General features: G+C 45.7%; 1 protein-coding gene and 1 long non-coding RNA gene across 2 annotated transcripts in view; one reads left to right on the forward strand and one right to left on the reverse strand.

Moving 5' to 3' along the window:
* Positions 1 to 26,722, forward strand: part of LOC310639380 — a 472,331-nt gene that overhangs the window by 179,831 nt on the left and 265,778 nt on the right. The gene's annotated exons all lie outside the window — the stretch shown is intronic.
* COL9A3 (collagen type IX alpha 3 chain) overlaps positions 1 to 26,722 on the reverse strand; it is a 63,193-nt gene that overhangs the window by 19,696 nt on the left and 16,775 nt on the right. Inside the window, exons 11-24 of the mRNA XM_083358118.1 lie at positions 25,391 to 25,447; positions 24,979 to 25,032; positions 17,312 to 17,365; positions 17,147 to 17,200; positions 16,003 to 16,056; positions 14,896 to 14,972; positions 12,962 to 13,015; positions 12,263 to 12,316; positions 9,743 to 9,857; positions 8,583 to 8,636; positions 5,148 to 5,201; positions 2,969 to 3,013; positions 625 to 678; positions 431 to 484 (exon numbers count right to left, since the gene is read on the reverse strand). Coding sequence (XP_083214244.1) covers positions 431 to 484; positions 625 to 678; positions 2,969 to 3,013; positions 5,148 to 5,201; positions 8,583 to 8,636; positions 9,743 to 9,857; positions 12,263 to 12,316; positions 12,962 to 13,015; positions 14,896 to 14,972; positions 16,003 to 16,056; positions 17,147 to 17,200; positions 17,312 to 17,365; positions 24,979 to 25,032; positions 25,391 to 25,447 — 834 coding nt within the window. The remainder of the gene's footprint in view (positions 1 to 430; positions 485 to 624; positions 679 to 2,968; positions 3,014 to 5,147; positions 5,202 to 8,582; positions 8,637 to 9,742; positions 9,858 to 12,262; positions 12,317 to 12,961; positions 13,016 to 14,895; positions 14,973 to 16,002; positions 16,057 to 17,146; positions 17,201 to 17,311; positions 17,366 to 24,978; positions 25,033 to 25,390; positions 25,448 to 26,722) is intronic.

The following is a 26,722-nucleotide window of genomic DNA, read 5'->3' on the forward strand; positions in this document are numbered from 1 at the left end:
TACCCAACTCCCTGATTAAGCAATCTCAAACAGCATTCAAAGACACGTGGTACAGTTCAAGTAAAACAGGCCCAATACATTACAGCTAGAATAACAGAATCTTGCAAGTCTGACTGTGTTATAACCTCCTCTTCCGTATATTTCATTGAGTTAGGGAGGTGTCGGGATTGCTCCCATATGTTATCTGGATGTTTTATTCTTAAAAATGGTTTCACCCCTTGTTGTCTTGGCAACAGAACTTGCACATCAATGTCAAAGCCATCTTCCTTAGCCTATAATTATAGGCTCTAATCACCTTGGAGCAGAAATCTAACTTTTTTATGATCACCAGGCCCACAGATGGAGCTTCCAGAATTTTGGTTCAGGGGTTTGAGTGCCATAATGGTGGGTTTGGGTCTTACAAATGGAATGATTAAGAGTAGTTACTTACAGGAGAGCCTCTTCGACCAGGTTGACCTCTCTCACCAGGGTTACCTTGATTTCCCTAGAAAGAGAAATGTAAAACTGCCAAATCTGTGTTGTCTAAGAGGATAATCGAAATGTAACTTGTGATGGGATGACAGCTTAAATGCATCATTAGAGATAGAGAAAGAAATATTGAACCAATAGTGGGGAGATACTTACCGGTACCCCTGGTTCTCCTGAAGGACCAGACTCTCCCATTTCTCCAGGGTTTCCCTTTGGGAAAAAGAGGAAGGGAAAAAGAAAGAAAGAATGAAAAATGAACGAATGAATTGAAATAAAATGAACGAATGAATTGAAATAAAATGAATGAATGAGTTGAAGGAAAGTGAAGGAATGAGTGAAGGAATGAACTGAAGGAATATAAAAATGAAGGAAAGAAAATGAATGAATGAATGAATGAATGAATGAATGAATGAATGAATGAAAGGAATATAAAAATGAAGGAAGGAAAATGAATGAATGAGTTGAAGGAAAATGAAAAACGAAGGAAAATGAAGGAATGAACTGAAGGAATATGAAAAATGAAAGAAGAAAAATGCATGAATAAACTGAAGGAAAATGAAGGAATGAATGAAGTGAAGAAAAATGAATGCATGAATGAATTGATGGAGATGTTGAAATTGACTATTTTGGTTATTTTAAGATTTTGTTTAAATTAATTTTTAAACTAGAGATCATATTTTATAATTTTGCTTTATAGTAACGGATAGGTATTTTTGAATTAATAATTGATAAACAGACTTAAGACTGTAAAATATTGTACATGTTGTTAAGCTTAGAGTTACGTATCAGTTATGTCACGTTTCACCTACAGTAAGGGATTACCTGATTATATATTTCTATCTGCACTGAGAAAAGTTGGAAGTCTTTCTTTTTTTCATTTTTTTTTGTTTATCTTGGCCAATAAAGAATTCCATTCTATTCTTGTTTTCTTTCTCTTTTCACATTTTACCCCTTTTGATTCCCTTTTTCCCCTTTTCCAGTTATTTTGTATTTTATCTTGTTCTGAAATTTAATAAAATTGTTTAAAATGGAAAAGGAGAAAGGAAAAATCGCCCACATGTCTCAAATCAGTTACTTTTTTCCCTACCTACCTAGAAGAGCCCAGGTGTGGTGGAATCTCCAGCTAGACTGGAGGGCGGTGTCAAGAGGGGAACGAGCTTAGAATCCTTGCATTGCAGAAAGTGGCCCAGGCCTGACCTCCCATAGAATCCTTGACGTTTTATCTGACTGTTACCGAGGGAATGCAGACACGCTGGCGAAATTCTTGAAACATAGTTGACTAGTAATAAAGTTTCCGATTGAGACTATCCACGAGTGGCTCTCGTTGCTTGCTTCTGACACCAGCGGATGTCTTTTCAAAGCATCCACGTATCTCTTGAATTGATGAGTGGGCAATCTGAATCTCCAGAGCCATCTCTCGATTCCCTAAACCACTTTTATACATTCCTCCCAAGCCCCTTTCAACCACAACTGCTGAAAATCTGCGCCAGGGGTTCACATTTATTTTGACGTGGGGATTACAAGGAAATAAGTAGTGCTAAGTATTAGCAAAAAGTGAATTGTAAAAAAACAACAACTGGGCACAAGCGAAATTTCCCAAACACAAGAGTTGCACCAATGTTTTTCAGCTCATTCCCACGTGTAACATAGCCCACTGACTTTTGCACTCTTCCTCACACTTATTGTACCCTTCACCATTTACAGGAGTTAAAAGTGGCCTCTGACTTAATTCAGCTCATACCCTGAAGAATCAGATTATTCTAGGCCCAATTCAAGATGCCGGGTGTCATCTTTGAAGCCCTACATGGCCATTGGCCAGGTTATTTGAAGGACCATCTTTTCACAGTTATAGCTATCCAATCCCCCAGAGCGGGGAGGCAGGGTATGTTATAGGCCCCCCTCAATTAAGGAGATCCCTCTAGTGAGACCCAGAAGAAGAGCCTTCCCTGTGGTGGCTCCATCCCTGTGGAACATCATTCCTGTGGACGTCTATGGAGATTCTCAGTCATCCAGGTCATGGTTGTCCCAAAGGTGCTTTTTCAGGAGGCAACTGGACTTCCTTGTTTTTCTATGAAGACGTTTCACTTCTCATCCAAGAAGCTTCTTCAGCTCTGACTAGATCCTTCCATTCCCCACCATCTAGTCAGAGTTGAAGAAGCTTCTTGGATGAGAAGTGAAACATCTTCAAAGAAAAACAAGGAAATCCAGTTGCCTCTTGGGGAAAAAAAAGCATTTTTGGGACATTCCTGTGGACATAGGTTTGGCCTCCACCTTGACACTCTTTCAAAAGGCCCTGAAGGCATGGTTCTGCCAGCAAGCCTGGAGCCCCAGCATGATATGGGGCCCATCAACAGGTTGGTATGGTTGTTGTCACCGGGGGGGTTGGCGTTCATTGGGTTTTGCAATGGGGTTTTATTTCAACAAGCCGCTCCATGAGTGAGTTGGGCGGCCATGTAAATTTTCTTATTATAATAATAATAATATAGCACAATTTACTTACAGGTTGGCCTTTTTCTCCTTTAGTGCCCATGTTTCCAGGTAGTCCCTGATAGGGGAAAAGGGGTCACTAATATTAAAAAAACAGAGTCAACAAATACATGTATGGTGTCTTCTTCCTGAGACCAAACATTCGTAAAAGAACGGTTTATGTATTCAGTGAACCACAAAAGTAAACATGTAAAAATGATGGAATAACTTCTGGTTTTATGGACTACCAAATATTGCTCAGTGACTTATTGAAGAATGTCTGTGGAGATTCTCAGTCATCCAGATCATAGGTGTCTCAAAGGTGATTTTTCAAAAGGCAACTGTATTGTTTTTTCCTTGAGGAGGAAGAAGAAGAAGAAGAGGTTTCGCTTCTCAACCAAGAAGCTTCATCAGTTCTGGCAGAAAGGATTAGTTCTGATAGGATGGGGGGCGGCGGTTGGAAAGAGGGATGAAAGAGGCCATTGAGCAGCCCTCTCTCAACAGAGGGAGAGGGGTAAGACACCACCTATCTCTGGTCTACAACACAGCCCTTTGTGTAGGTCCAAGAAGATTCTAACCCCCCCCCCCCCCATTTGCACTCTCATACAAATTCCCAAGTGGCTTCAAGAACTCTCAGGGAGAATGCTAATGACCAGATGACTGCAAAGAAATATGAACCTTCCACTCCCCCAGCCATCCTATCAGAACTAATCCTTCCGTCGCCCCCGCCATCCTGCCAGAACCAATGAAGCTTCTTGGACGATACGCATGGGTCCGGAATACCTCGGGGACCACCTGCTGCCGGCGTCAACCCCCCTCCGCCCTGTGCGTTCCCACAGAGAGGGCCTCCTCAGGGTGCCTCCAGTCAGAGAATGCCGGCTGGTGGCCCCCAGGGGGAGGGCCTTCTCTGTGGGCGCCCCGGCCTTATGGAATGAACTGCCGGTGGAGCTCCGGATGGCACCGGATCTCCGCTCCTTCCGGCGCGGGTTAAAGACCCACCTGTTTGAACAAGCTGGCCTGGCCTGATGGGGAGTTAATTTGGGTTTTTAAATATTTGTATATTTTACTGTTTTATCTTGGGCATTAATTTAATTCTATTTTAACTTTTGTAGTTTTGTACTTTTATTATCTGCCCTGTTCACCGCCCTGAGTCCCTAGGGAGAAGGGCGGTATAAAAATTTAATAAAACTAAACTAAACTAAACTAAACGTGAAACATCTTCCTCAAGGAAAAAAAAAGAGTCCAGTGGCCTTTGAAGAAGCACCTTTGAGTTCATCAAGAATGATCAGCAGGAAGAATGGATTTCTCCTGCTCTGCTCTCTCCTTTTAATGTCAGCTTCCCTTATCCCTCAAGTTCCTATATATGTGTCTGTGGAGATCCTCCGTCATCCAAGTCATGGCTGTCCCAAAGGTGATTTTTTTCGCCAAAAGGCAACTGGACTTTCTTGGTTTCTTCCTTGAAAACGTTTGGCTTCTCATCCAAGAAGAAGAGCTGAAGAAGCTTCTCGGATGAGAAGCGAAACATTTTCCAAGAAAAAAAACCCCAAGAAATTCCAGTTGCCCTTTGAAAAAGCACTTTTGGGACTCAAAGTCCTCTAAATTCCTCAGCCGATTGTGGGAGATGATGGAAATCTAATATATTTGGTGGGCACCAGGCTGGGGAAGATTGTTCCATTAACTCCAGGTCTCACTTCCTTCGTCCTTTCTACACGATTATGGGAGCCCATCAAAGATTGGATGCTTTCCTGGATTCTTGCACAGTCCTTCACAAAGCAGGAGGATGGAGTAGGAATCAAAGAAATAAGCCAGTGGAAATGCTCTCTGAATATAATAACATGTTGTAGGATAGGATCCTCTCTTCCTACAACTGGAAGTTTATTCAAAAATAGAACGGGATGGGAATGAAAAAAATCACCATGGGCAATTGCCAAGTTTTTAGGTCCCTGGAAATCAGTAGAGCGACGTTTCTCACCCTTGGCAACTTGAAGAGATGTGGCTTTCAATTTCCAGAAGTCCCCAGCCAGCATGGGGAATTCTGGGAGCTGAAGTCCACACCTCTTCCAGCTGCCGTGGGTGAGAAACACTGCAGTAGAGGATACCAATCTCTCTGCAGAATAGTTTCTTTGACCTCTTAACAGGTCGGAGATGTATCAGGAGAAGGTTCAAATCACCCTGGGATGTCTTGGATCTAAATTTTGTGGAAGAAAACTTACAGGGAGTCCGTCAGGGCCTTTCTCTCCAAGAGCACCAGAATGACCAGCAGCACCCTAAGAATGTCAAGAAATTATGATGTGTAAATATTACAGACAATATTAAGAGTTTGCTTTAATAGCATGGCAACCCATTCTCCTATTTTTAATAAGGCTCCCTCCCTCCCATTTCCTTCCTTCCTCCCTCCCTCCCTATCTCCTTCCTTCCTTCCTCCCTCCCTTCCTCCCTCCCTCCCTCCCATTTCCTTCCTTCCTCCCTCCCTCCCTTCTCTTTCCTCCCTCCCTCCCTCCCATTTTCTTCCTTCCTCCCTCCCTCCCTCCCATCTCCTCCCTTCCTCCCTCCCTCCCATTTCCTTCCTTCCTTCCTCCCTCCCTTCCTCCCTCCCTCCCACCCTCCCATTTCCTTCCTCCCTTCTCCTCCCTCCCTCCCTCCCTTCCTGCCTTCCTTCCTTCCCCACACTCCTGTGCAAGAAAGCATGAAGGTGCCCAGGTTGACTAATTCTTGACTGACTACATGTAGGCCTCAATTTACTGTCACAATTGGCACCAGAATGTCCATTGCTATGCAAGGGACTTTAAGCAATCCACGTCTAATTGATAACATTTGTGCCATGGTTTTAAGTGGGTCACTGCAGTCCTTAAGTGAATCTTGTGACTGTTAAGCAAACCCAGCTTCTCCCGTTGACTTTGCTCATCGGAAGCCGTCTGGGAAGGTCATGCTGATGGTGATCACATGACACCCCCCCCCCCGGGATGTTTCAAGCGTTATACATACACCCTGGGTGCCAAGCGCCTGGATTTCGATCACATGACCACAAGGATGCTGTGACGGTTGTAACTGTGGGGGCTGATTGTAAGTCACTTTTTTCAGTGCCGTTGTAAGTTCGAAAGATTGCTCAACAAATGGTTGTAAGTCAAGGACCAGCTGGATTTCTATGATATTTGAAACTACTTGCAAAATAGAGAACTACTTTTGAAACTTAGAAGATTTGAGGTTTGGAGAAAGGTGAGTGCCCAAAGGTTCATGCCTCTAAGATTACAAAAAGGCAATTATTGGATGCCTTTCTCCTCTCTTTTTACACAAAAACATTGTAACTGCACACATACTGTAGGAAAGTCTTCTCAAATCCCTTATCATCCGATTCCAAAACACAACATTTACAAGCTGCAGAAGACTGCTTGGGTTTTGTATACACATCAGGACAAACCAAATGGGAGTTTAACAAATGAAAAATGTAATGAAATGAAACACTGATAAAATGAGACAAATACAAAACGCTTCTCTCCCCCCACCACCTCATTAAAGTCAAAGTATTGCTGGCTCCGGTGAATTTTAAAGGTCTTTATTTTTGTAAAAGTTATGTCGACAACAGGACACACTCTTCTGATCCATTACAAAAATTATACCGTATTTTCTGGCGTATAAGACGACTTTTTAACTCATGAAAATCTTCTCAAAAGTCAAGGGTCGTCTTATACGCCGGGTGCTGAAACATTAGGGACAAGGCTGGCTGGAAAACCTGGAGCGGATCTCCCATTTGGTCTGCGCAGGGAAAGCGGGACCAATTGGAGAAGAAGCTGCAGTCTGTAATTTTTTACAGGCTGAGGTCTGGGCGTCTTTCCTTCTAAAGTTGAAGAGCAGCTGCAGTCTATCCCAACTTGAAAGGCAGGTGCGGAATGCCGCAGTCAGAGCAGCTGCTTAGCTCTAAGGACACATTTGACTCAGGAACTGGGCGGGCTGGCTGGAAAACCTGGAGCCGATCTCCCATTTGGTCTGTGCAGGGAAAGCTTTAGAGTGAATTAGGAAAAGTTTAATCCACTTGCACTGTTTTATCTTTACATGTTTGATGACAAACAGCCTTATGTTTATAAATGACAGTTTTTCTACTAAGTACCTGCATGTCATAAGCATTTGAATTAAAATTACCATATTAAAATCAAATCTGATGTTTTTTTTAATTTTTATTTGGTGTGCATTGGAAGAGGGGGTAGTCTTATACGGCGAGTATAGCCCAAACCCTATAATTTAACAGGAAATGTAGGGGGTCGTCTTATACGCCCAGTGGTCTTATACGCCGGAAAATACGGTATACTGTATATTTTTAACCAGGTTCACAAACCACAGAACTCAATGCATTTCATAAATAAATAGTCTTGTGTATCTATGGGTAAGTGGACGTGGAAAATTGCAGTCTTATTTGTTTTAAGATGCCCCCATTTTCAATTACTTGCTCTGACGATTTGTATTTGTAGAGAAGCATACAGACATACAAGCATGACCAAATCTGGGTTTAAGAATTAATGTTTGCATTGTAAGCTCATTGGGGAAAGTCATGTCACATCAGCACATCCTTCAATTTATTTTTATCGTGATCTTTAAGGAAAGGATGGGCGGTGGGGGGGGGGGGCAAATGACTAAATCTAAGACACAAAGTGGAAGGATTGTTGGTTGGAACCAGTAATGGTAAATAAGAACTGAAGGGTCCTTGGTGCTCTCTGAGCTGGGTTGTTTCCTTACAATGTTTCATTACCCAGCTCAGTAACATTATCAGTGATAGAAGGGAGTGGAATTTGCTCTCTGTTTATATACTAGTGGTTTGCTCTTTCAGTTCCTTGATTAGCTCAGAGAGCATGAAGGATCCCCCAGTCCTCTCCTCCTCCTCCTCCTCCTCCTCCTCCTCCTCCTCCTCCTCCTCCTGCTAAATCCCATTCTCATCTAGCACTGATGATGTTACCTAGTTGGGTAATGAAACATCTGCAAGAAAAAAACCAAGGTCAGAGACCACCAAAACCCCCACAGTCTTCTTCTTCCTCCTCCTCCTCCTCCTCCTCCTCCTCCTCCTCCTCCTCCTCCTCCTCCTCCTCCTCCTCCTCCTTCACCTCCTCCTGGTAAATCCCACTCCCTTCTAGCACTGATGATGTTACCTAGTTGGGCACTGAAACATCTGCAAGAAAAACCACTAAGCTCAGAGACCACCAAGAGACCACCATCAGGTTTCCTGCCTGAGCATGGAGTTGGACTAGATAACCTCCAAGGTCCCTTCCAACATTATTATTATTATTATTATTATTATTATTATTATTATTATTATTATTGTTGTTGTTGTTGTTGTTGTTGTTGTTGTTGTTGTTAGTCCCACAATCGTCATCGTCCTCCTCCTCCCCTCCTCCCTGCAAATCTCACTCCCTTCTAGTACCGATGATGTTACCTAGTTGGGTAATGAAACGTATAACAGAATAACAGAGTTGAAAGGGACCTTGGAGATCTTCTAGTCCAACCCCCTGCTCAAGCCGGAAAGCCCCATACCATTTCAGGCAAATGGCTGTCCCAAAACAACCAAGCTCAGAGAGCATCAAAGACCCTGCCTATAAATCTTGCGCTACAAATATCCTCCTTTATAAGTAAGAACCTGAAGACTTTTAAAGGGGACTACAAACCTTCTCACCATCCAGTCCATGTGCTCCGTCTCTTCCGTCTTTTCCAGGTGTGCCCTGAAACAGGACGAATAGGCAGAAAGGACGATTTATGGATGGAACATACGGGTTTGTCATTTATGTTTAAATACAATTTAATAAAAGTTATTTCTTATTATAAAAGGATGCTGAGGCTCTGGAAAGTGTGCAGATAAGAGCGAGGGAGATGATCAGGGGTTCTGGAGGCCAAATTGTATGACTAACAGTTGAGGGAGAAAAGGCCACATTGCTTGAATCCACACACATACTGTAATTGAAACACAGTGCGCGATTTACGACCCCGGTTGAGCCCAACATTTCTGCTGCCCCATTTTACGACCTTTCTTGCCATAGTTGTTAAGTGGATCAGTGCAGTGGGTAAGTCAGTAACACAGTTGCTACATGAGTTGTGACTTCAAATGGCCCCTAAATGAACAGCCATTTGTTTAGTGACCATTCATTTACAATGGCTCCGGAAAAAAACAACAAACCTTATTTCTAGGTTGAATCTCTCCTTGATCAGTTTCCATCCGTTATTCCTTGTCTGGCCTTCGGGTGCTTTGTAAAGGTAAAGGTTCCCCTGCACATGCGTGCTAGTCATTTCCAACTCTAGGGGCCGGTGCTCATCTCTGTTTCAAAGCTGAAGAGCCGGCGCTTGTCCGAGGACGTCTCCGTGGTCATGTGGCCGGCATGACTAGACGCCAAAGGCGCACGGAATGCTGTTACCTTCCCACCGTAGTGGTCCCTATTTTTCTACTTGCATTTTTACATGCTTTCGAACTGCTAGGTTGGCAGAAGCTGGGATGAGTAACAGGCGCTCACTCTGTTATGCGGCACTCAGGATTTGACCCACCAAACTGCAGACCATCTGATCAACAAGTTCAGCGTCCTAAGCCACTGAGTCACTGCGTCCCCTTCTCTGTGACAGCCCCTCAATTATTGGATCACTGCTATCATGTCTACCCTCTCTTCACTAGACTAGCCATGCCCAGACTTAACAGTGGCTGTTTTGCTAAACTAATCTTCTACATTCATCCACTCAAATTCCCTTTCATTTCCCCAGACTTGGGGAAATCTTGTAAGGAAAATTGTCTGAACTCATGACTAAGAGCCTTCTAGGCTGCATATTGTACTTTTTCCCTTACATTACATAATTCAAAATCACTTGACTTCCGGTTTGCTGCTGTGGCTGCTGTGCTGCCGCAGCCGCTGGAAGGCAAGCGTCGTCTTCCATGTCCGATTTTGCACTGCTGGGGGACCCTGAAAAGGGTCGAAAGTCACCCTGTAGGGGTGACAAGCAAGGAGGGGATCCTCGCTTGATTGCGGGAGGGCAGTAGCCCTTCCACTCGATCCGGGGCAGCCCTCCAAACCAGTGGACAAAAGACCGGCCATTGAAATATGGCCCATCACTAGGCTGCAGACAGCCGAAGTCAAACTTACCACCAGGCACCTATAAAGCAGAGCGGATGAGCCTGGGGGAGATCTGAACCTCTCTTCAATCCTAACTATTTTTTCCTACCTGTATAAGCTGCCCAAAGTATTTCCCCCCCTGTGGAGAGAGGGAAGGGAAATTCTATCTCACCCTCTAAAAACAGCGGCGACTGACTATCCAGGGGAGTTTAAAACGTTGAAAGAATCACCTGACTGGATTTCTATCATTCTAAAATCTGACGACTAAAAGACTTCTTATTCTTATTGAAGATTCGGGTTTTCGCTTACAAAAAAGAAGCAAAACTTGGGAAAAGGATTATAAAAACATAATTCAAAATCACTTGAACCTCCCGATTTTGCCAGAGTGCTTCTTTGTTAAACCACAGTAGCTTTAGAGTTTAGAGACAGAAGACAATCAGCTTTTTATGTCTATGGAGATTCTCAGTCATCCAGGTCATAGTTCTCCCAAAGGTGGGTTTTTTTCAGGAGTCAACTGGACTTCCTTTTTTTTCTTTGAAGACGTTTCGCTTCTCATCCCAAGAAGCTTCTGAAGAGCTGAAGAATGATGAGAAACGAAACGTCTTCAAAAAAAAACCAAGGAAGTCCCGTTGCCTGGTGAAAAAAACATCCTTGGGATAAGCAGCTCTTGATTCTGGATAAACGATAATAAGCTCTATTACAATTGAAAAAACTCTGGGGAAGCTTTTAGTCCAATACCTAAGGGACGAGGTTTCAGGTGATAGATATTCTCTTTTATGACAAGCCAAATGAGGCAGTTCTTACTAAGCCAAACCATGCAGTTGCAGTGATGATAAAAATTATATACCTTCTATGTCTGCACATCTGGTTTGCAATTTTCTCTCTTGACATGTTAGCCAACAGTTCACGCAGGGATGATTTTTATTATCCCAACCCCCAAAAATGTAAGGAAAGAAATTATATGTGAAGGGTCTTAGGATATTGTTTGTTTATTTTGGATTTTTATTGGGGGTTTTTTAGGGTTTTTTATAGTTTTAAATGTGTATTTTTGGAATTGTAAGTCATCCAGAGTCATTGATTAAGATGGGCAACTATAGAAATTGAATGAATAAATAATTGTCTATCTGTGCCTGGCTGAGGAATTCTGGGAATTGAAGTGCACCCATCTTAAAGTGGACTTCAGGTTTCTGGCTGAAGAATTCTGGGATTTAAAGTGCACTCTTCAAACATGGCCCTTTTATGACTTGTGGACTTCAACTCCCAGAATTCCTCAGCCAGCATGGCTTAGCTTGGAAACCTCTCCCTTTCCCCTCAGCATGGCTGGCTCAGGAATTCTGGGAGTTGAAGTCCACGAGTCATAAAAGAGCCAAGGTGGCCTATCTCTGATCATGGGGATGCTACAATGGTCATAAGTGTGGAAAACAGTCATAAATCATTTCTTTCAGCGCCATTGTAACTTTTGAACAGTCACTAAACGAACTGTTGTAAGTCAAAGATTACCTGTATTATTATTATTATTATTATTATTATTATTATTATTATTATTATTATTATTATTATTATTATTATTACATGGGTTTAGAGTACGAATTACAATATGTGTTGGAAAGGAAGCCATGGGCTTAGCAAGTTGTATTATTTATTATTATTTATTATTTAGATTTATATACCACCCTTTCCCGAAGGACTCAGGGCGGTTTACAGGGCATTTAAAAAACAGTCAATACAAACGTTAAAACAAAATTAAAAGAGATTAAATACAACCCTGAGAAAATTAAAACCCAGTTAAAATTAAAATTAAAAATATTCTCAGCCTGGGCCAGAGAGCTCGAAGAGCCAAGTCTTCAGGTCCCGGCGGAATGAACGCAGGTCAGGGGCAGTCCTAAGCTCTACAGGCAGCTGGTTCCAGAGGGCAGGCGCACCCACAGACAAGGCCCTCCCCCTGGGTGTTATCCACCGGCATTCCTTAACCGGCGGTATCCTGAGAAGGCCCTCCCTGTGGGAGCGCACTGGACGAAGGGAACTTGATGCCGGCAGCAGGTGTTCCCTCAGATATCCCGGACCCTCGCCATTTAGGGCTTTATAGGTATGTGCAGGTGATGACATCAATTCATTTAGTTTAATTTGGAGGAGTGGGGCACAGCATCATTTTTATTCTCTTAATCTAGATACAGGTTCTGTGTGTTGTGTAAACTCAACCCGCCTGTTGTTTGAATCCTACAGCTAGCAAGGAACTTGGCATAAAAATGGCTTACAGGTTCTCCTCGAGGCCCAGCACTCCCAGGAGCTCCATTTGGACCCGGTGGCCCCTAGAAAAAGAAAAAAAAAGAGAATTTTCTAGAAAACATCCATCACAACCAAGGAAGACCTATCAAGTCCTTTAGCTGGCAGGGGATACAGATAGTCCTCGACTTAACAACCGCAATTGAGCCCAAAATTTCTCTTGCTAAGCAAGACAGCTGCCAAGTGAATTTGCCCATGACCTTTCTTGCCACAGTTGTTAAGTGAATCACTTCAGTTAATGGCTTCCCCGTTGACTTTGCTTATCGGAAGGTCGCAAAAGGGGATCACGTGACTTTGAGAGACAGCAACCGTCATAAATTGAATCAGTTGCCAATTTTGATCACGTGATCATGGGGATGTTATGGTGGTCGTTCAGTATGAAAAATGGAGATGTCACTTTTTTCGGTGCTGTTGTAACTTCGAATGGTCATTACACAAATGGTTGTAAGTCGGGGGACTATCTTTAGTGTAAGATAAATTGATTTGCATTATATCTTTTCTTTTTCTTCTCTTGCAGTGCTAATTTCTGGGAGTACTTCATTTTTTGCCTTCTGCATAGCACTGCTTATCTCTAAAGCCAGTAGAGGTTAGGTGCTGGTTAGGCACACAGCTCAGACTGCTTTAAAAAACAACAACATACATATGGAAAGTAGGAATTTCATTATACTTACCACATCCCCTTTCGGCCCTCGAAAACCTTGATGGCCCCTATCACCACGGGGCCCCTGAAATGGTTAAACAGAATCCATTACACATCAGTACTCCCTCTAGTACTGGCCAAGCTCTGATTTACGCGGAAGTAAATGCTGGTTGAAAAACTAACATATGTATGTAAGGAAAAAAAACTAATAAAATCTCTATTGATAATAATAAAAAAACAATATTGTACTCTTAGAGGGCTGAATCTTAATTGGTGCCCCCCCCACTCAAAGCAATGTAGATGGAGAAAAAGTGGGCTCTTTCCATCTTAGTATTTGGAGGAGGTTTCAAGAGAAGAGAATATCTGAACTATGTAGCTTGTGGTGCTCTCTGAGCTTGGCTGTTTTCTTGCAGACATTTCATTACCAGACTAGGTAACACCATCAGTGTGAATAAGTGTGGGTTTGTTCCCTGTCTATATATAGTGGATTGCCTTGCCAGGATTGATGGGGATATCTATGGAGATTCTCAATCAACCAGGCCATTATTGTCCCAAAGGTGACTTTTGAAAGGCAATTTGGTATTTCTTGGTCCCCCCCCTTTGCTTCTCATCCAAGAAACTTCTTGAAACTAAGAAATAAAAGAAGCGAAAGGATGAGAAGGATGAGAAGCGAAACGTTTCCAATGAAAAAGATCAAGGAAGTCCAGTCGCTTTTTGAAAAGCATCTTTGGGATATTGGTGGGGATGTGGTTTTTCTCTTTAGGGCAGAGGTCTTCAAACTTGGCCCTTTTGTGACTTGTGGACTTCAACTCCCAGAATTCCTCAGTCAGGCACGCTGGCTGAGGAGTTCTGGGAGTTGAAGTCTACAAGTCATAAAAGTTTGAAGAACTCTGCTTTGGGGGGGATTGTTTTCTGCTTGATTGTCTGGTGCTAGTCCCTGCTTATCTGGGTGCAGGTTAAAGGTAAGGTAAAGGTTCCCCTGCACATGCGTGCTAGTCGTTTCCGACTCTAGGGACCGGTGCTCATCTCCGTTTCAAAGCTGAAGAGCCAGCGCTTGTCCAAGGACGTCTCCATGGTCATGTGGCCGGCATGACTAGATGCCAAAGGCGCACGGAACGCTGTTACCTTCCCACCGGAGTGGTCCCTATTTTTCTACTTGCATTTTTACGTACTTTCGAACTGCTAGGTTGGCAGAAGCTGGGATGAGTAACAGGCGCTCACTCTGTTATGCGGCACTCAGGATTCGACTTTCCAAACTGCCGACCTTCTGATCGACAAGCTCAGCGTCCTAACCCACTGAGCCACCGTGTCCCTCGGGTGCAGGTTACCGGTGTGGGAATGTTCGGGTCTTTTCTTTAGCTTCTGTTGGTTTTTATTGCCTCTTTTGAATAGTGTGTAAATGTGCTTTATGTATCTGTTGATGGCCGATTCGTCAAGCTTTATGACTTGTCAACAATCAGGCAGAAAACAATATCCCTAGCAAGGAACTATCAATGGGACAGAATCGTTTATATGCATTGCAAACCCAGTCTATATTTTGATCACCTTCAGGATCACAGGAAAAATTGGGAATGCTGATGCTTTTGCAAAAATTCATCTCCTTGACCAACCTCAAGACTTTTCAGCTTTACAGAGACCTATGATAGAAAACCTCACTATTGTTGATTAGCAGGTGCTTAGGGTCACCCCCAAAGCCACATCCTAACACAAAGGTTGCATTCACAACCATAGTGCACTAATACATGCTGTCGGTTATTAGCCAGTAACTGAAGCAGGTAGTCCTCAACTTATGACCACAGGAATGGAACTTCTGTTGTTAAGTGAGGTGGCCATTAAGTACGTTGTGTCCCAATTTTACTACATGTTTGCTGTAGTTGTTAAGTGAATCAGGCAGTCGTTAAGCAAATCCTGCTTTTCCCATTAACTCGTCGGAAGCCAGCTGGGAAGGCCACAAATGGAGGTCACGTGACTTTGGGACACTGCAACTGTTGCAACTGCCTATTTCCAAGGGCCAAAATTTTCATCATGCGACTGCCGGGACACTGCAATGGGCATAAGGGTGAGGACTAGTCATAAGTTGCTTTTTTCAGTCCTGTCGTAATTTTGAACGGTTGCTAAACGAATGGTTGTAAGTCAAAAAACGCCTGTGCACTGATCCAAAGGACTTGCAAAAACATGACCGTAGATAAATCTCAGACAGTTCACTGTCCAGAAAAAGGGCAACATTTAAATTTTTGCAAGGAAGCAAGGAAGGAAAGCTGAGCATTGATCTCACTGGCCTTTTCTGATCTACAGTAGTTCCCAGGAATCATTTTTACTGGTAGCACTGGAGCTAAATTTGGTGCTTGCTGAGTGACAGTCTTGTGCTCTCTTATAACAGAATAACAGAGTTGGAAGGGACCTTGGAGGTCTTCTAGTCCAACCCCCTGCTCAAGCAGGAAATCCTAGACCAGGGGTCAGCAACCTGAAACAGCGAAAGAGCCACTCGGAACCGGTTCGCTCACAAAAGGAAAAACTGGGAGCCGCAAAAAACGTGTGCGCATGCGCGTACATGCGCGCATGCGCAGAACAGGGTTTGACTGAAGAGTGGGAGCCAAGGCGAGATATGCACCTACCCTGCATATTTGAATTGATTGGTTGAACTTTTTTAGTCCCACTTTTTTTGGGGGGGGGACTACACATAGCAGAAGACTAGGAGCCGCAGGAGACGGCTGAAAGAGCCGCATGCAGTTCCGGAGCGTTGCAGACCTGTGCCCTATACCATCACAGACAAACGGTTCTCCAATTAAAAACCTCCAGTTCTGGAGACCCACAACTTCTGGAGGCAAGTCGTTCCACTGATTAATTGTCCTCACTGTCAGGAAATTCCTCCTGAGCTCCAGGTTGCTTCTCTCCTTGATTAGTTTCCATCCGTTGCTTCTTGTCCTGCCTTCAGCTGCTTTGGAGACTAGCTTGACTCCCTCTTCTTTGGGGCAGCCCCTCAAATATTGGAATACTGCTCTCATGTCATATCTTGGATATAATGTGGGCTAATATGGGGGGGGGAGAATGCAATATAAAAAGAAAACCTACCGCTTTCCCTGGAGGCCCTGGCATTCCAGGTTGTCCTCTAAATCCAATGTCCCCCTGAAATAAAAAAGACAGGATGATAAAATCTTTGCCCAACAGGGGAAAGTAAAACCTTAATATATTAACAGAAAGGGCCACAGAGATATTTCGTGTCCTTCCTGTAAAACAGGGGTCTTCTGGGAGTTGAAGTCCACAAGTCATAAAAGGGCCAAGTTTGAAGACTCCTGCTGTAAAAGAAGCCATTACTACTACTACTACTGTTGTTGTTGTTGTTGTTGTTTTTATTGATCATTGCACGGTCAGCCAAATGTTTAGACTGGGTTTGGCATTTTTGTCCATCTACTGAGTCCTTTCCAAGAACCTGGGACAGATGTGGATGTCTGAGGGTCTTATAGATATCGTTGCAGGATGGAAGCTGTTCCTAGTAAAGCTGCCTTTTGCGAATTGACTGATGGTGAATTTGTCAATGCCAATGGTGTTCAAGTGGTGCTCCAGTTGTTTTGGGAGTGCATCCAAATTACTATTGGTACTACCCTTGCTTGCCTTTGTCACAGTCATTCTATTTCGATTCATAGGTTTTTGCATTTTGTAATCTTCTCCAATTTTTTCTCTTCTATTCTGCAGTTTCCAGGCACTGTCACGCCCGCTACCCAGACAACTGTTAAGTCCAGGGTCTTATGTGGCACAGCAATTCTTCTTCTTCTTCTTCTTCTTCTTCTTCTTCTTCTTCTTCTTCTTCTTCTTCTTCTTCTTCTTCTTCTTCTTCTTCTTCTTCTTCTTCTTCTTCTTCTTCTTCTTCTTCTTCTTCTTCTCCTCCTCCTCCTCCTCCTCTTCCTCCTCCTCCTCCTCCTCCTCCTCCTCCTCCTCCTCCTCCTCCTTCTTCTTCTTCTTCTTCTTCTCCTCCTCCTCCTCCTCCTCTTCCTCCTCCTCCTCCTCCTCCTCCTCCTCCTCCTCCTCCTCCTCCTCCTCCTCCTCCTCCTCCTCCTCCTCCTGATAATGCCAATGGAAGGGCACTAGACACAGGGATAGATAGGTTAGTAGCCAAGTTGAGGTCCGAACTTGAAAACTTTCCTTTTTCTGTCCCGTTAACCAGATGTCTCTTGCAAGCAACTTTGGCTAAAAAAATTAAGGAGGGTCTCCAACTCACCCTGTCGCCAAGAAGACCGATTGGCCCAACTCCTCCAGTTAATCCTCGGGGGCCCTGGAAATGAGGCAAAGCATGGCTGGTTTATTAATTTATCAGATTTTTATCCCACCTTTCTTACTTTATAGGTAATATATATATTTATAAAAAATATTCATCTTGTTCTACCTGCAGGCCAATATTTCCAGGAGGTCCTGGTGGGCCTGGCGGTCCTCTCGAACCCTGAAAAATAAAAATAAGAAAAAGAGTTAAGATGAGAGTCAGTCAAAAGTCCTCGAAAAAGAAATTGCCTCCAGAAGTTGTGGGCGCTCTATCACTGGAGGCTTTCAAGAAGAGATTGGACAGCCGCTTGTCAGAAATGGTATAGGGTCTCCTGCTTGAGCAGGGGGTTGGACTAGATGACCTCCAAGGTCCCTTGTGACTCTGGTATTCTTTTAGTTTGAAAATGCAGATCGGCTGCCCAATGCTAATTCACAATTTAAAAAGCCTTTGAGACCATGATCGGAATATTTTGTTCAATGCAGTGTCCTTCTGCAGAGGTGGGGTGTACGCATACCTCGAAAGCTGTATGCTACTGCTGTGATACAAACTTTCCGCATGTGCATCACACACGTACCAAAAGGGCACAATATGGTGCCACTGCAGGATCTGCCTGCTTTCTGTGTGTGCCCTGACGTGGCTTGCAAATGAGCCAAAGTGGTGGCTTGACCTATGACCCCCAAATTCCCATTGCTGAGCAATTTTAACAGTTGTTAAATTAATTTTTGCCTCATTTACGACCTTCCTTGCCACAGTTGTTCAGTGAATCACTGCAGTTGTCAAGTTGGTCATTTGGTTGCTAAGTGAATCTGGCTTCTCCATGGACTTTGCTTGTCAGAAGGTCACAGAAGGGGAATCACCCGACCCCCTGGGACCCGGCCACGGCCATAAGCATGAAGCAGCGTAATTTTGATCATGTGACCACAGGAATGCTGCAATGGTCATGTGTGTGAAAAATCGTCCTAAGTCATTTTTCCCCCCAGGGCCGTTGTAACTTTGAACGGTCACTAAATGAATGGTTGTAAGATGGGGACTACCTGTATTGCAAGGACAGGATGCTGCTTTCACTCTAGTGACAAAAGGCCGAGGCCCTGTGGATGCCTCTGAACACAGCCCAGGTTTGCTCCAGAATTCTGTGCTGTTCAAAAAAGACCAAAGTGGGGCTGTATGAAGAAAGGTAAATTTAATATAAGAAAATATTTGTAATTGAGGGCTGAACTGTGGGGTCTTTGGTTCTCTCTGAGCTTGATTGTTTCCTTTCAGGCATTTCATTGCCGAACTGCACAACCTAACACTGATATATCACTCCCGATAGTTGGGTAATGAAACATCTGCAAGGCAATGTCTATGGAGATTCCCAGTTATCCAGGTCAAAGTTGTCCCAAAGGTGCTTTTTTCCCAGGAGGCAACTGGACTTTCTCGCTTTCCTTTGAAGACGTTTCGCTTCTCATCCAAGAAGTTTCTTCAGCTCTGACTGGATGGTGGGGAACGGAAGGATTTATACTCCTTGCAGACAGCTGGTCATTTGCATTCTTTTAGAGAGTTGTTGAGGCCACTCGGAGGTTTACCTGTGACCTCAGGATCAGCTGAGTAGTATAAATGGGTGTGGAGCCTTCTTGGAACCGCTGAAAGGACTGTGTTGTATACTGGAGACAGATGATGTCGCATCTCCACCCCCACCCCAACCCCATTGAGAGAGGGCTGTTCAATTTTGAGATAGATGGCCTCTATGACCCCTCTTTCAAACCAAAGTTTTGAAAGTTGCTCCTTGAAAAAGCACCTTTGGGACATCTGCAAGAAAACCATTAAGCTCAGAGAGCATTAAGGACCTCCATTCCACAAACCTCACTCCCTACTAACCCTGATGATGTTACCTACTTGGGTAATGAAATGTCTGAAAGAATACCATCAAGCTCAGAGAACACCAAGGGCTCCACAGAGGTGAACCTAATTGTTCGAAATAGCATTATTACAGGTACTCCTTGGCTTATACTCCTTGGTTGATCCCGGTGGAGCCCAGTGGGGCCTTGTGGACTTGGGCCATTTTGAAGGACTTTGGAAGATCGGCGGGGAATTTAATGAACCTGGGGGAGCCAATCTTTGTTGACCACAGTCTGGAAGGCCCCAATAATTATCAAACTGAGGGCCTATGGACTGGTGGTCAGTTACAACCTCTGGGAATGACGAGACAACGGGGGACTTGGCTGTCATCAGAATTGACTATGATGGTTTGTTTTTGTTTTTTACAATCGACTGCGCATTGCCCCTTATACCCCAAAGGACAGAGAATTCTGGGTATGGGCCATTGTGAGAGGATGGCCGAATTTACATCTCCTGCCCCTAGAGGTGAGAGCTCTATGGGGCAGGCCATACCCAGTGGGGTTGCTCCAGACTTCCATCCTCCCCCCGAGAATTGGCTCTGTAACCGTAGTGAGAGGACGGTGGTAGGCCTGCCCGGGGGGCTTATCCAGCTGAGTGGCAGCGGCTGGACGGAGGCCTGGGACTCCCTCTCCGAATAGATCCTCCTCATGGACTATCATCTATGGACTGCCTACGATTCGGACTGCTATTTATGCCTTCCTTTAAATATTCGTCCACGGACTTATGCGCCCTCAGGGGTGCTCCCCCCTCCTGGGTGCGACCCGCCTTGCCAGCCGATTATAACCTCGAGGAAGGGCCCATTTATTGGGACCCTGAGAGTTGGCTGGGCACGGGTAGGGGCCTTCGTCGTAGACCTAATAAGAGGCCCCTGATTATTTTTCTTTCAAAATTTTTTAGGGGGTTAGGGAAGCGGGAGGGTTCTTTTGGTTGTTTGGATAAGGGGGGCTATCCAACTACCGCTGTTCTGGCTAGGGCCGATGGAGATCGCTGGGGGGAGGAGCGGGGGTCGGTCACCTCCGGGGCTCCAGGGCTGGTCGTGGGGCTACCTATTCCCACGACATCAGGGAATGGCAGCAGATGGAGGAGCAGAGGGCCGTATCGATCTCAGGGAAGGCCTCTCCGCTACTTACAAGCGGTGAGGCACTCCGACCCTCTGGCTCTACCCCAAGGTCCCGGGAGTGAGGGTGTGCAGCCCCCTGAGCTCCGGCTGGTGTATTTGAACGCCAGGTCCGTCGCTAATAAGGCTCCTCTCGTTCGTGATCTGGTCGAGGGTGAGCAGGCGGACCTGGCTTGCATCACGGAGACTTGGTTGGGCCCAGAGGGCGGGATTCCTCTGGTTGATCTTTGCCCACCAGGTTTCCGGGTGCTGCACCGGCCTCGGGCTCAGGGTAGGGGTGGGGGTGTGGCTGTTGTTATGAGGGAGACCTTGTGTCCGCGGGAGGCCACTGTTCCTCAGATAGTCGGGTGTGAGTCTCTCTTTTTGAGATGCGGCCCTGGTGCGCAGTTGGGCTTGCTGCTGGTGTACCTTTCGCCTAGTCATGCAGCAGCAGCCCTGCCTGAGCTGCTCGATGTCCTCTCTGCGCTGGTGGTTGAGTTCCCGAAACTTATAGTTTTGGGGGATTTCAACCTACCATCGCTGGGAGGATCATCTGAGTTGGCCCGGGAGTTCATGGCTTCCATGACGGCCATGGACCTGACGCAGGTAATTTCGGGACCGACTCATGAGGGAGGCCACACCCTTGACCTAGTTTTCTTATCTGGACAGTGGTTAGATGATCTTGGTGGGGGCTCTCCAATTATTATGCCCCTGTCATGGACCGATCATCATCTCCTGCGGCTGGTCTTCCGTTTTGCCACCCCCCGCCGTGGGTGTTTGGAACCAATTAAATGGTACCGCCCCAGACGCTTAATGGATCCCCAGAGGTTCCAGACAGCTCTGGGGTCCCCACCTGCCTCCCTTGCTCACAGCTCGGCAGATGCCTTAGTGGAAGCCTGGGAAAGGACGGCCACTGAGGCTCTTGATCGAGTTGTACCCCTGCGGCCCCTGACCCGGTGCAGATCCCGTCGAGCTCCATGGTTCTCTGCGGAGCTTCGGGAGATGAAGCGTCAGAGACGGGGCCTAGAGAGCGGTTGGAGGTCCAGCCGATCCGAATCCGACCGATTGCGACTAAGAGCCTACATTAGGTCTTATCTCGCTGCGATAAGGGAGGCGAGGTCTAACCACTTCGCCACCCTTCTCGCGTCCGCAGATAATCGCCCGGCCGCCCTGTTTAGGGTGACTCGCTCCCTCCTAAATCAGGAGGTGAGGGAGGATCCCTTGCAGGGCCGTGCCGAGGAGTTTAACCAACATCTGTCGGACAAAATCGCTCGGATTCGGACCGGTCTGGACTCTGACTGGGCAGAGTCTGACGATCAGGACACGGGTGGTCTTGTCGATATCATCTGGGAGGAGTTTGATTCTGTGACTCCGGAGGAAGTGGACAGGATCATGGGGAGGCTGAGCACCACCACATGTTTATTGGACCCGTGCCCTTCCTGGCTGGTTTATGCAGCCCGGGAGAGGACACGCAGCTGGTTCCAGGCAGTTATATCGGCTTCTTTGAGTGAGGGTATCTTCCCCGCCGTCTTGAAGGAGGCGGTGGTGAGGCCTCTCCTCAAGAAGCCTGCCCTGGACCCTGCTGTATTGAATAACTTTCGTCCTGTCTCCAACCTTCGCTTTCTTGCGAAGGTTGTTGAGAGTGTGGTGGCGCATCAGCTCCCTCTGGTCCTGGATGAAGCGGATTATCTAGACCCGTACCAATCGGGTTTCAGGCCCGGGCACAGCACGGAGACGGCATTGGTCGCGCTGGTGAATGATCTCTGGAGGGCTCGGGACAGGGGGCATTCCTCTGTCCTAGTCCTATTAGACCTCTCGGCGGCTTTTGATACCATCGACCATGGTATCTTGCTGCGGCGTCTCAGGGGATTGGGAGTGGGAGGCACAGTTTTACAGTGGTTCTCCTCCTATCTCTTGGGACGTTCGCAGTCGGTGTTGGCAGGGGGGCAGAGATCGACCGCGAGGTCTCTCATTTGTGGAGTTCCTCAGGGGTCGGTCCTCTCGCCTCTCCTGTTCAACATCTATATGAAGCCGCTGGGTGAGATCATTCGTGGCTTTGGAGTTGGGTATCATCAGTACGCTGATGATACCCAACTTTTCTTTTCGACCCCAAACCACCCCAGTGATGCCCTCGACGTGATGTCCCGTTGCCTGGAGGCGGTTCGGGTCTGGATGGGGAGGAACAGACTCCAGCTCAACCCCGACAAGACTGAGTGGCTTTGCATATCTTCAGCCCGGGTTTATTCGGACATTCCACCTCTAACCATGGGGGGTGAATTATTACCCCCCGTAGATAGGGCTCGCAACTTGGGGGTCCTCCTAGATTCACGGCTCACCTTGGAAGATCATATAGGAGCCGTGACTAGGGGGGCCTTTGCACAGGTTCGCCTGGTGCGTCAGTTGCGGCCCTATCTTAGCCGGGATGATCTGTGCACGGTCACTCATGCGCTCGTGTCCTCTCGTCTGGACTACTGCAACGCTCTCTACATGGGGCTGCCCTTGAGGACCACTCGGAAGCTCCAACTGGTACAGAATGCAGCCGCGAGAGTGGTGTTGGGAGTCTCCCGATACTCCCACGTTACACCTCTGCTCCGTGAGCTGCATTGGTTGCCAGTTGTCTTCCGGGTGAGATTCAAGGTACTGGTAACGGTATTCAAAGCACTCCATGGCATGGGGCCGGAGTACCTCAGGGAACATCTGCTGCCGGCATCAAGCTCCCTGCGCCCTGTGCGTTCCCACAGAGAGGGCCTCCTCAGGGTGCCACCGATCAGAGAATGTCGATTGGTGGCCCCCAGGGGGAGATCCTTCTCTGTGGGCGCTCCGGAGCTGTGGAATCAGCTACCGGTAGAGCTCCGGATGGCGCCCGATCTTCGCTCCTTTCGCCGCGATCTCAAGACATTTTTGTTTGTACAAGCCGGCCTAGCCTGAGGGGGAGTGTTGGGGTTGTTTTATTTTTTGTTTTTTAATTTTTCTGGGGGTTTTTAGCGTTGTATTATATTGTTTTTAACTAGGGCAATTGTTTAATCTGTTTTTAATGTTTGTATTGTTATTTTATTCTGCCCTGTGAACCGCCCTGAGTCCTCAGGGAGAAGGGCGGTATATAAATGTTATTAAATTAAATTAAATTAAATTATAACCCTATTGTAACCTGCACATTACAGTTGTACACCCCAATGATTGTAAAATGGGTCAATCGTATTGCCCACCTGATTTGATGACATTTTCTGCAGTGACTATTAAGCAAATGTGGCGGTTGTTGAACGAACACCACAGTCATTAAGTGAACCACTGGTTTGTTATGAGGCTTTGCCGAAAACTGGAAGTGCTCAGTTTTGGCAAAATTGGCATCATTTGACCATACGATGCTGCAAATGCCTATGAATGTGACTCTGTTGCCAAAGGTCTGTATTTTGGAGGGGACCCGACCATCAAGAACTTTGGATCCAGATCGCAAGTCCCCTTTTTTCAAGTCGGTTGTAACTTCAAACAGCCTCTAAATGACCAATCATAAATTACGAAGCAACTTTATGGAAGGCTGAATTGTCACCTTTAGCTTGTTTTCTGCCATTCAGAGTTTGCATTGCAGTGGGGGAAAAAAACCAAAACAGAATAACAGAGTTGGAAGGGACCTTGGAGGTCTTCTAGTCCAACCCCCGGCTCAAGTAGGAAATCCTATACCAGTGATGGCAATGTCATGGTTCCAATAAATGAGACAGTTCAAACACAATGCAGGCATTGTTTATCTAAAAAGTCTTAATAATGAAACGAAACATCGGCACTCATGGAGGGATGCCAGAATCTGAATCTGACAGGCAAACCTTTTAGAGACTGAGTGCCAAAAAACCGGCCCCTCCACACACACACACCCGCCCCCACCCTTGCTCCGCCCCCCCACAGCCCCCCCACCTCTACAGCCTGCCGCAGATCACCCAAGCGGCCCACCAGCGCTATGGCAGCCATGCCTTCCACCTGCGCCCCGCAGCATCAACTGCATGTGACAGGGCACGAGGGCAGAGTCAAGTTCGTGTTGTCCTTGGCTGCACTGCTCCATGCGGGCCATGCTCGGGGGCGACTCTCCTCCGGGGGGGCTCTTGGTGAGGAGGGGGCCATGGGGGGAGGCAGGGACGGGGCGATGGTGCACATGTCCACAGAGAGGGCTCTGAGTGCCGCCTATAGCACGCGTGCCATAGGTTCGCCACCATTGCCCTATACCAGTGATGGCGAACCTTTTAGAGACCGAGTGCCCAAATTGCAACCCCAAACCCACTTATGTATCGTCGGGTGCTGGGTGGGTGTGGCCCATTGGGTAGGTGTGGCCCATTGGGTGGGCATGGACCATTGGGTGGGCGTGGCTGCGGTGGTAACGGCCGACTGGGTGGGACTAAAAAGTTCAATCAATTCCAACTTTGCAAGTTCTTTTTTTCCCCGTGAGAAGTTGAAATTGATTGATTGAAACTTTTTTTTTTTGCACACGGCGGCAGAGGCCTAAAGCGAAAAGCTTTTATAAAACCCAGCTGAAGGCCTAGGACTGGGGCGATGGAGTGCGTGCCCACAGAGAGGGCTCTGTATGCCACCTGTGGCACGCGTGCCATAGGTTCGCCACCACGGCCCTATACCATTGCAGACAAATGAAAAAAAAAGTCTAAATCTCTTGCAACTTTATAAGACATCCTAGTTTTTGCTCTGAACTGTTTTTAGGGACAGAAGCAGTTATCCCATGTTCATGCGCCACATTTTTTTGGTGAGGCCAGATGTAGGTAGCACCGTTCACAGACCTCTCCTTTGGAAACAAACCCTACGAGGCAGTGAAAATCATTACCTTTTCTCCATCTTTGCCGTCTTCTCCAAGTTCTCCTTTCTCACCGGTGTGCCCCTAAAATTAAAAAGCAAAAGGAATCAGAATCCCGTTTCTGAAGCTCAGAAACTGTTAAGAAAACCTAAAATAAAAAATAAAAAAGGTTATTATGTCTAGAGAATCTTCCTTTCTATTTCAGATGTGAACGTTCAGAACTAGCGAACTGACAAGGCAGAAAATGCCATCAGCCTTTATGCCTATTGTAAATGATTTAGGCCTGCATTACAGGTAGGCCTCGGCTTATGACCACAACTGGAGGCCACAATTTCTGTGGCTAAGCTAGGCAGTTGTTGAACCGCTAACATCTGATAAAGATTTCCCAGACAAGAGAATATATTTCAGATAATCCTCACTTCAATCAGAAAGTATTCCGTACCTTGAATCCAGGTATTCCCGGCGGTCCTGGAAGGCCTAGAGGACAGAGCGATGAACACTGTATTTGAAACAAACCAAAAATTAATATCATGGTTATAAAACAATCCACAAGATATTACACATTCTATCAGTAGGTAGTTCTCACTTACTGACCTCAGCTGGGACTAGCAGATCCATTACTAAGCAACACGGTTGTTAAGTGAAACATCACTTGACCGTTGCTGACTTATTTCTGGCTGCAGCCATTAAGTGAATTGTAGTAACTGTGAGAGGGACAATCACTTAAATATGAGCCAGCTGTGTGCTGCAGCTGCCAAAAAAGCCAACACAGTGCTAGGCTGCATTAACAGAGGGATAGAATCAAGATCACGTGAAGTACTAATACCACTTTACAATGCCTTGGTAAGGCCACACCTGGAATACTGCATCCAGTTTTGGTCACCACGATGTAAAAAAGATGTTGAGACTCTAGAAAGAGTACAGAGAAGAGCAACAAAGATGATCAGGGGACTGGAGGCTAAAACATATAAGGAACGGCTGCTGGAATTGGGTATGTCTAGTTTAATGAAGAGAAGGGCGAGGGGTGACATGATAGCAATCTTCCAATATCTCAGGGGCTGCCACAAAGAAGAGGGAGTCAAGCTATTCTCCAAAGCACCTGAAGGCAGGACAAGAAGCAACAGGTGGAAGCTAATCAAGGAAAGAAGCAACCTAGAACTAAGGAGAAATTAGAACAATTAGAACAATTAATCAGTGGAACAGCCTGCCTCCAGAAGTGGTGAATGCTCCAACACTGGAAGTTTTTAAGAAGAGACTGGACAGCCATTTGTCTGTAATGGTATAGGGTTTCCTGCATGAGCAGGGGGTTAGACTAGATGACTTCCCAGGTCCCTTCCAACTTTACTATTATGATTATGATTAAGTTTAAGGATCAGCTATAAATCTCCTTTTCCAGCATTCTGGTGATTTCAAACCATCCCTGAACAAACGGTCGGTAAGTGAGGACTACCTGTAATAATTCAGTCACAAGGCAGTCAAGATAATTGGATTAGTGTAGATTTCATTTAGTTTTATTCCTGCTGGATTAAGAGTTTTAGGATTTCCAGTGAGCCACATTGCAACCTGCAGGGCTTTAAAATGAGATGCATTTATATTTCCTTACTGAATTTTTCCTCGCAATGCTCCTTTCCAAAACATTAGCGTTTGTACTAGTAATGCCATATTTTAATTTAAGGCAGAAAAGAAAGAAGAGAATCACTGCTGTTTTCTGCCCAACTTCTGTAATATGTTTTTTTCCAGTAAGAAAAAAGTAAGGTAGAAGGAAACGATCCCT

Source organism: Vipera ursinii (genome assembly GCF_947247035.1).
Source record: "Vipera ursinii genome assembly, chromosome: 3".
NCBI classification, from domain to species: Eukaryota; Metazoa; Chordata; class Lepidosauria; order Squamata; family Viperidae; genus Vipera; species Vipera ursinii.